Source organism: Pundamilia nyererei, unplaced genomic scaffold (assembly GCF_000239375.1).
Source record: "Pundamilia nyererei isolate P.nyererei 1_Seehausen unplaced genomic scaffold, PunNye1.0 scaffold00010, whole genome shotgun sequence".
Lineage (NCBI taxonomy): Eukaryota > Metazoa > Chordata > Actinopteri > Cichliformes > Cichlidae > Pundamilia > Pundamilia nyererei.
In genome coordinates this window covers 494,900-505,234 of record NW_005187411.1, presented here as the reverse complement: position 1 = coordinate 505,234, position 10,335 = coordinate 494,900, and the positions used below count along the sequence as shown (strand labels likewise).

Here is a 10,335-nt window from a genome sequence, read left to right as displayed (position 1 = left end):
AATAGATAACTATCATATCTGATATCATATCTCACAGTACAATAATATTGAATGGGTTGCATTGTTGTACTTTGTCATGTTTCTCAGGTCTTTGTCTGAATTTCTACGAACATTATTGCTAAGGATTGTCTTATTGCATTGGAGTCACACTGGGTTAAATATGTACACTTGGGTTTTAAGGGGTATTTATTATTTTCTTCTTTTTTTTGGGTTGTATGGAAGCCCCAAACGCAATTTCATTGTTCTTGACAATGACAATAAATAAATACGAATACTAACAATCAGGTTCTAATCTTCAAAGTTCACTTCCACTGATACCATATAAACCGCCACATGGGTGCCGTTGTGTATAAGAGTAACCTGAGACAACCACGAGTACTGCACTTCAGCATTTTTAATGCTCAACTTCTTTTTAGCTACGCGAGAATAATTTGAGATAAAAGACACAGTTTCTCATAATAATAACTGCACGTAAAGCTGTTGCATGTGCTGTTACCTCACTGAAGTGTGTATTGATGTACTCCCGACTCTGTTGATGCAGTTCTGTGCAACCGATCTCCTCAGCGAAGCGGGAGATACCAATGACGTTAGCTGGCTCTAGGTGTTTAATCAGATAATCGCAGCATGCCTTTGCCACATCCTCAATCTGATACCTTGCAGGATGTAAAAGAAGCAGAGGAGCATTATAGTCTTCACCTCAAAATATGACTTAACACAGTGGTCTGGGTCTAAAATATGTTTACCTCATAGCAGCCAAAAGCACATGCAATACACACTTTTCTCCCACTGTTATGTGAGAGGTGTAGGCAAAGTCAATAAGTCTCCCGACCACCTCAGGGCAGACATCACGCAGGGTGACCTCCGAAGCGTGACACTCCTTGAAGCTGCTGGTAAACATGGCTCTGAAGTAGGAGCTACAGGAGGCCAGCACAACTTTGTGAACCTGAAAGAAAAAGGTTGTGATGATAATGAAACACTGGAAATGTGCTCAACAACTGAATGACAAGCGATCCAAGAAAAATTATGAGCTCATTTTGAATTAGACGGCAGCAACCAAAAAAAAAAAAAAGTTGGAACTGGGAGAACAAAAGGCTGAAAATGAAACGTAGTTAGAGTAATGACAATTGTTCTAATGTGTGGATTTTGTGTGTGTGAGTGCGATTCAGCTTCGACCTTGGCAGATTAGTGTCTCCAGTGACTGAGCTAATGATAAATCCCACTGAAGTAAAATAGCATAAACTGCATGAGACATGAAGGGAAGTATATTCATACGTGACTGAATAGTCATTCGTGATGGAGCTAATGATAGGTCACGTTGAAGTACAACATAGAAAAGAAGAAACCATTGTGATGGAGTGGTTTTGATGTTTGAATTTGGCTTTAAATCTTGTATGTGAAATGTCCCAGAGAGAGTGAGAAGCAATAGGGTGTGACTTAAAATAAGGAGATTGTAGACACCAAAAAGAGCAAAAGAGGATAAAAGAGGGCTCCTAGGAACATTCAAAGCTGTTCTTGCTCTAGTTTCTTTGTGATAGGCAGTAAACATCTGGCCCTGGGAGTCCACAATTAGAAATTACAGCAAGAAATGCCAGAGGAGCAACCACTGCCCGAACACTCTGGACTCATGAATAGGTTTTTATATTTCTTGCCTTTTCCTCTTCTCATTTTTTCCGTGTTATATTATAAAGTCAAACATGCAATTAATTAACATAGTTAATTAAATCACTTAAGTAATTATTATTAAGTATAATTTATTTAATTTGGCTTTTGCTTTGCTACTGCTAAATTGCGTAAATTAAATATCCTGCATTCAAAAAGTCTAAATTGTGGACATTTCCTTTTTAATCCCTTGTGAAAAAGTAAAGGTTAAAACCTGTGTATTATTATAAGATCGCTCAAGGGGTTCTTACAAGTTACTCTAGCCTTAAAAATTAACAGATCCTCTGGGCCTACTTTTCCAGACCACTAAATGTTAACTAACTGGGCTAAGAAGTGCATGGATTTAGAGGAGAGCTGCTGATAACAGGTATGGCTGAAGTTAGAGGGCTTGACCAGAGGGCCACCCTGGCAAGGATGCTTTCAAAGGAAGTAAGAACGACATTTGGAGGACTGAGAAGCAGGTAGAGCTGGGCATGTCTCCTCCCCTGCCTACTGGGTAATACTCATAGGAACAGAGACTCACAATTTTTAAACAGAGAGGTGGTACCACACCTTCTTGTATTGGGGGTGGGGGGTTGGATGGAAGGGACAGTGAACACAATTCACTGTCCCATCCACAAATGGTGCAAAGGAGCCATATGTGAACATGATCCACACACATCCCGTTTGACCAAAGCTCATTTTAATGGATCTCTGATGATATCAGGGTGCATTAGTGCCTGTGAAATAGCCAGATCAAACATCTGGCAAGGCACCATCAATGCTGGAAGATGTATAGAGGTTACATATGCTCCCATTCTGATGACGTCTTTTTTTAGGAAGGGCTTGCATATTTCAGCGAGACAACGCGAAACTGCAAATGGAATCTATTCCAACTGCATGTCTTCATAGTAGAAGAGTCTGGGTGCTACACTGGTCTGCCTGCACTGAAAACATGAAATGAGATAATATGACAAAGACGACCCAAGACTGACGGGCAGGTGGAATCTATATCAGACAAGAATGGAACAACGTATCTCCCAAAGGTTCAGCAGCTGATCTCCTCAGCTCACCGAGGCTTAATGAGTGTTGTTAAAAGAAGAGGTGATGCTACACTGTGGTAAACATGGCCCCGTCCTTTTTTAGAGACATGTTGCTGCCATCGAATTCAAAATACCGTCTTACAAATGGTCCAATTACTCAGTTTGAGCATTTGATGTTTTCTGCGTTCTATTGTGAGTAAAATGCGGTTTATAAGATTTGCAAATTGTTTTTTTAATTTATTTACGCTTAAAAAAAAAAAAAAAAAAAAAAAAAAAAAAAGGGTTCACATTAATATGAATCATTTTGAATAATTATTCTCTTATATATTTAACTTGTCCGAGAGCCTTTTATTATATTTGGCATGCACTTTGCAAGTTTCTAAAATGTAAATGGAAAAACTTGCTGTCACTGCGTGTTGTTTTTCAGCAGCACTTTTTAAATGCTGACCTTTGTATTAAATTTAAATTGTCATAAAAAAAATAACCCAACAACACAAACTACACTATGATTCTAAAACTTCAAACACGACCCATTACCTTGAAGTCGACTGTCCTCTCCTTGTATGTGACATGCAGCACCAGATCACACAGCAGTTCGTTCTGCCGGAACTCATCCATGGTCTTCAGGGCCCTTGAAGCATGGTTCTCGACGGTGTAGTCAAGATACCCAGACCCACGCATAGAGGGAACTGCAATAGCTGAGAAATCTGAGTCGCATGTTGGACGTTTCTTCTTTTTAGGGCAGTGCATTATGGGGAGAAAGCACTTTAGATCTAGTTTTTCAGTGATACAGTCTTTTACAGTCAAACGTTTTTAGTTCTTATCCCATTGGATTCAAACTTTCAACAGAGAAAGTTCCTTTGGTCTTCAACTCATCAGTAGGTAAAGGCTACAGTGTGCAAGTATCCTCAGTTCCTCCATTTTGCCAAAAAACATTCAACACAAAAATAGTCTTTTAGCATGTCGACAACCCCCTGCGTAATAGTACATTCCATCGGTGATCACTGCTACAGCCAGCAGGTGAAGTAAGATGTCCAGATGCTGCAAAAATTAAGCTCAAGTCATGCGTTTCTCTGCAGAAATACAGCAAGGAACCGTATTTGTAAACTGACGGTGAACCACATAAGGCTCGCTCAGCCACGTATCCTGCCCCATCTGACATGACTGACAATATTTGTGTCACACAGTTCCCAAAGCAAAAGCAACGATCATGAAATTACTTTTGGTCCGGATTTGAAAGAATTCAGGCTTTTCAAAGTAGTCCATTCTGACGTTTTCCAACGTCTTCTGCCATTTAGCGTTTTTACATGAAAAAAGGAAGCGGTTGGCACATGTGTGCAACTGCAATCAGTTGTATCATAGCAGGGATTCTTCTTCAACTCATGTGATGCTTATCCTGGAGAGAAGAGGGTAAAACAGAGAGAGAGAGGGTGTTAGGAAAGCTGAGAGTTTTTCAGTGATTTAAAAAGAAGCAAATATAATCAAGATCTCTGGATAGGGCATTTTTTTCTTATGCGTATGTGGGTGTGTTACTGTGACACACTGTGGGTTTCACTTCCTTACAAATGAATCCGAAAAAAACGTGTTGTGACGAACTGCTTTATGACACAGCTTTCAGCCGAGGAAATAATCACTGTGTTTGTGATTTCTTCTAAGATTTTCATAACTGCAGGTTAACAGTCTGCATATAAACCAGTTATCCTTGTACTTTTTTGATTTTGTGTTATTTAATTTCTATTGTTTGATTTCATTTTTGGCTTCCATATGACTAAATGTGATATTTTATCCTCATAGAGTGACATCTGGCTAAATACAGATTTGTTAGGACTGATATTTAAGAGAAGTGAAATGACACAACCAGATAATGACTTTCAAGCTATTGTTATCATTGTCCTTAAACTTTTTTTAAACTGTTGTCACAGGGCAGGAGGTGGGGTACACCCATGACCAGTTTAGAACCACCAGTAAGCCTGAGTGAGAGTCCTTCAGCTTCCCCTATAGTATATATAGATTTTTATCATGCTACCTGAGGATAATAATTAAATATAGTTATTAAAAGAAAAAAAAAAAGCAACTTTGATCTATCCAAATGAGTCATCAGGCACATGCTAATTTTTAACTTGCATATTTTGATGTATGTGGTATATCTTGCTATTTTAACGTAATACTGACCTGCCAGATTGGTCTATACATGTTCAGAGAATGACACTTATTTTATTTTGTATTTTTTAATCCACTATTTAAGTAAATTTAAAATCAAACCATTAAGCTTCGATTGAAGTGCATATTTATGACTTTAATTCAAGATGTTCACCAAAGATTTTGCATTAACTATTCAGGAATTGTTCATTTTTATACATAGCTCCCTGTTTGAGAGGCTCAAAAAATCGAACTTGCATTTCGCATCTTTCACTGAAACTCTCAATATGCGATTTAAATGTTTAAGTTGTAATGTTTAAGTTCGCTATATTTTTGACTAGCCTGATAAACCAAAATAAACCTCCATCCATCCATCCATCCATCCATCTTCATCCGCTTTATCCGGGGCCGGGTCTCGGGGGCAGCAGCCCAAAATAAACCTATCAAACAGATAGCGAAAAAGCCTTAGGTGTGGCCATACCCTATCAGAATTAATCTAAAATCAGAAACTTGGACGAGGTCTGGTCAGTAAGCTCCAACATCAGGCATTTGCCTCACTGAAATCACTGACACTAAAGACCAAGCAATGGTGGAAGCGTGAGTGACTGCCATTTGTCTGGAGGCCAGTTTGTTTGCCCAAAGTTTTGTTTTTGCTACAGGGTGTCCTCTCAACTTACAAACTTATTTACGTCTTATGTAAGAGATATGCAAAAGGTTTTGTGTAACAGGTTTAAAGATAATTAGAATTAATGCATTAAGCTGTCAAATTATGAAAAAATTCAAGTAAATAAAAGACAAAAACAATTATTTTGTAGCACACGTCTTTATGCAGAACAGCACACCTTGATCAGCTACTTGTCAAGCAAACAGTAAAATCTCCTGCATGCCAGCGTCAGTTGCTGCTGCTCCAGCTTGAAGCAAAACAAATCAGCTCATGAGGTGGAGATGAAGAAAGGACTTTTGTTATCTTGCCTGGTAGATATAGTGCATTTGTCTGTGTGAGAACCCTTGGAATCATTAAACATGTAAGCATTAAGGCGGACAAATCAAGGCCCCGCTGAAGGCTAAACCATGCAAGATCCTTTTGACTATTATATGCAAAATGTCACCATTTGCAGCTTTTTGGCAACACGCGTGCATAATTAAAATACTATTGCCACACACATTTTGGAAGATTTTTTTTTTTAAGTCAAAGCAAAAGGTGGTTTAGAGATAAGGGGATTTGCAGAGCTGCACAATTAAATCTACTCAGCCACCAGCTACCTCACATCTCAGCCTACAGTTAGTCAGCCTGCTTGCTGGTCATATGACCCAATGTGTCAGACAAAGGGGGGGTAGGGCAGAAAAAATGAGATTTTCAGGGAAGCACACACTGATGACAGTAAAATGATGGAGAAAAAAAAAAGATAAGAGGGGGAAGTCCACTCGAGGAGGGAGTAAAACAGTAACGCTGATATGACACTTGGTCTGACCAGTTTATTGATTCTAGCTAGATATGAAGGTTCTGTTTGACCGAGGTCCTCACCGGTAGCACCGCAGTGGGAGTGCAGTTTAGTTTAGTTGCATTTAGAAACTCCTTAAATCAAATTCCTCAATTTGATTTAAGGAGTTTCTTTCTTCCTTTTTCTTTAAAAGCAGTTTTTTGTCAGATGATGTCATACTTTTGACACTAAAAACAAAGAGAAGCATTGAAGCCACTGATTCCGGCTGCAGATGAGTTTGCTTTTCATAAATCACACGCCATTCTTACTGCAGAATTTCTGAGAAGAAACAAATGGGGCAGACAGTTAACCATTTACAGATTGCTTCCGTACATCCCGAACAGTAGAGTAACTGGTGCAGTCAGCACTTATGGCAAATTTCCTGTTTAGAAATGTTATTGAATTACTTATTTCAAAACGACCTTTTTAAACAGATTAAAACTGAAATAAATATCGTCCTAAACTGCTGAGCTGTAATGAGTGCACATCCTTCGAAATGTTTTGTAACAGTAGTGACAAAAGCGCCTCTGCTGTGTCATCTTTCGTGTCACCATTGACTTTTCTCGAGACAAATGTTGATGATGACAAAAGCACATTTTCTGAAAAAAAAAGAAAAGGAAGAAAAGAGGAAGACTGGAGTCGAATGCCACGGGATGATTGTAGTGTTTTAAAAAAATTGAAACATCTGTTAACTCAGCCATAACAGCCCAACAAGGAAAAAAAAAACCCCACTCGTAAGCAAGTTCCGCTGTGCAAGCTTGAATTTTGTAGACCAGTGCATGTGATAACACAAAGTCTAACCAATGTCCGTGTGATGTTCGATTGCACCTATGTGTGAACAGTGCAGGTAACTGTCCAAGGAAGTGAATGCCATGTATCCTGCTTTCTGCACAGAGCACCCTCACCTAAACCAAAGGAAGTAGGCCTATTTCCAGATGTGATCATTCATTTAATGTGTACTCTCTCTCTCTCTCTCTGGATAAGATAGCACCTCTACACAGTTGCTATGTTATTTTTATTTGAGTTACTGTTGTTTTCCTATCAGTTCGAAGTAGTCTGGCCATTCTCCTCTGTCCTCCTGAATCAACAAGGCATTTTCACAGAGAAAACTCACGCTCACTGGACATCATCTTTTTTTCCTGACCATTCTGTGAAAAACCTAAAGATGGTTGAGTGGAAAATCTCAGCAGATCAGCAGTTTTTGAAATACTCAGACCAACCCATCTCCACCAATAACCACACCACGTTTAAAGTCACTTAAATCACCTTTCCCCCCCCCAATCTGATGCTCGCTTTGAACTTCAGTTTGACCATGTCTAGATGCCCGAACGCACCAAGCTTCTGCCATTTGATTGGTGGATTAGATATCTGCGTTAATGTGTATTTGACCTATTAAAGAGTCTAATGGACATCATTTAGAAAATCAGACAACACCAGTGCCTCATTTCTCACATTTGAGAGGGATGCAGATCTCCAGCTAAACTGAACAGGTTCTCCCTTTGCTTGCACTCCCACGTTTTAGCGAGTGTCATGACATTCAGCCTAAGATATTTTGTGTAATCTTGCTGGTGAACAGAGAGCACTGATCACATTCCCTCCCTTTAGAGGAAAAACAGTTGACACACTGGAGGTGGTGAAATTTAGGAAATAAGTAGTTCCCAAGCTTCTTGTAAGGAAGTTCAATAAACAGAAACCCTGGCCAAGTGCTACACAGCCTAAAATATTTGAAAAAGAGCTACAATTTATTTGTGTGTGCCATTCAACCAGAGACAGAAACAATAAATACACATCAAGCCTGTTGTGGAACGTGTAGGAAAATAGCTTGTTATCCTAAAAAGCATGCTCTTTTGGGACTTGTGTAGCCTTTTCCCCCCTTTCATCTTCTTCTTATTATAAAATTACGCGGATTCGCAAATTAATCAACAAACTTGCATTTATCATTCCCTTATTCAATTAATTACTCAACGGGAAATTGAACTACAGTTATTTCTTTAAAAATTTTATCTACTTTTATTCATTTTATGGAATTTCCTTTTTAAAAGGTCGACAACATTTTTATTTTTTTATATGATTTAAAACTGGTCTGGGGACTGTTAGCTTTTTCTGAATAAACGAATCAAGAAAACGAACTATGGCCACCGGATCTGCGTTTAAAATGCAGAAGCACAGCAATAGAGACCTCTTTAACATTTTCTTGCGTCAAAAGAATGATTTAGAGAACTAATATCAAGTAAATATCCCTACGTTTGACTGGTCCTGAACAATAAACAACTTTTTAAAATCAAACCGCCTAAACAAAATTCCACCGGATTCTATTTGAATTTTGCAATTTAGTCAAAATATATTTGATTTTATCTGCAAAACCAAAAACAAATAAAAGGCACAACAGCAGCAGCATTCAGCGCTCCGCATGCAAAGGCGACAAAGCAAACGTTTCAATTCCCCTTTAAGAGTCTGCGCACCAGGAGAGGAAATAAACTCCACTGCTCAACAAGAACCGTACAAACTACCCCAGCCGAGGGATCAGCCTGTCCGTGAACGTTGCTAATGTCGGAATAGTGATGTCACGAGTGCTGCTGGAGGATCACAAACTCACGAGAACCGTCTTTAAACACATCACAGCGATCCCCCTTTCCTCTCTCCCCCCAACCGAAGGGCGCGTCCGCGCTGGTTTTATTCTCTAACAGCTGCAGATTCACTTACCTACAAAAACACCTGGTCGGCAGCCGCTAAAACTCCTCCGTCGCAAGAGAACGGGGCGCATTCACACAGACGCCAACTCAAACAAGTTACGCAAGACTTGCCCAATCAGCACGATAAGTGTTCGCCGGTGTTTCTCTGCACGGATCTCTCCGTCCTACCAGGAAACCCGCTGATATCTCGTCCTCCACGTCAAAGGGACAAATGTGCACTTGTGAACTTCGTCGATGCTCTGAGTCGCTGAGGGCCGACGTCCAAAGGCTGTAGTGCTGTTGGTGGTGCTGGTGTTGGGGGAGGAGGAATATACACACCAACATGACACTGCAACTTTTCACTCCGCAAACATTGTGCGGGGCAATAACTACGCATGTTCAGACCTACACGGCAACTAGTCGGACGCCGCATTCCTCAAAGTGAAACTGAACTTTGACTGGGGCAGGACAGCGGCTTCAGGAATTAGATAGTAGTTACGCAGATGAAACGCGCTTCAGCGAGAATAACAACAACATATCTTTTATCCAACAACCCGAAACTCACACACACACACTCTCTCTCTCTCAGGAGAGTGAGCTGCAGAGGAAATCCACAACATTTCCTGCAGTTCGTTCAGATGGATTAAATTCAGGGCCCATGGTAGAATGGTCCGCTGTTTTCTTTATTCTTTGGCGCTATTAGATGCAGGCTTTGAGTTTCAATAAATCCCTGCGTCGTTATGTTATGCTAAGATATGTCATACCAAAAAAGGATGTCATTTGTTACATCTGTACAAAAAACAGAAAAAAAACCTGCATGCTTTTTGAGCTGTCGAGCTCCTTTATGTGTCCATTCTCTATAATTCCTCAGGATTACTTTAATCTTAGAGAAACTTGTTTTGAAGGTTTCCCTCTGTTCAGCCTGTGGACAGTTTTTTGTTTTTATTTTCCCCGTCTAGCTGAGGTGGCTGTGGACTCGTTGACTTTATACTTCCTGATAATTTAACTGTCAGCATAGGGACAGAGGTTATTTAAGCCTTTACTTTAACCATGCTTGGGGTTATTTTTTTTGTCTTTTTCATGCTTGTCTGATTGAAATGAAATGTCCACATGTCACCTCATGTAAGGGTTGACAATAATTTTGTCTGGGCTGTTTTAGACGATCTTTGTGGAAAAGGAGATACTTGATTATGTGTTCTAGCAGGACTATGATCCCAAATATACATCAAAACTGATTTTGGAAAGGATACAGAAGGATAATATTAAGGTTATTGAATGGCCTTCCCAAAGCCCCAGCCTCATTCCTATTCAGAATCAAGAAGAGTGATTAAATATCCAGCCAGAAGTATACCAGAAACTTGT

The 10,335-nt window shown here is 39.7% G+C and overlaps 1 protein-coding gene across 1 annotated transcript in view; it reads right to left on the bottom strand.

The window, feature by feature from the left end:
- keap1a (kelch-like ECH-associated protein 1a) overlaps positions 1-9,545 on the bottom strand; it is an 18,178-nt gene extending 8,633 nt beyond the window's left edge. Inside the window, exons 1-4 of the mRNA XM_005723702.1 lie at positions 9,005-9,545; positions 3,219-4,077; positions 744-943; positions 497-653 (exon numbers count right to left, since the gene is read on the bottom strand). Of these exons, the coding sequence (XP_005723759.1) occupies positions 497-653; positions 744-943; positions 3,219-3,431 (570 nt within the window). The 5' untranslated portion in view covers positions 3,432-4,077; positions 9,005-9,545. The remainder of the gene's footprint in view (positions 1-496; positions 654-743; positions 944-3,218; positions 4,078-9,004) is intronic.
- Positions 9,546-10,335: the final 790 nt, after the last annotated feature.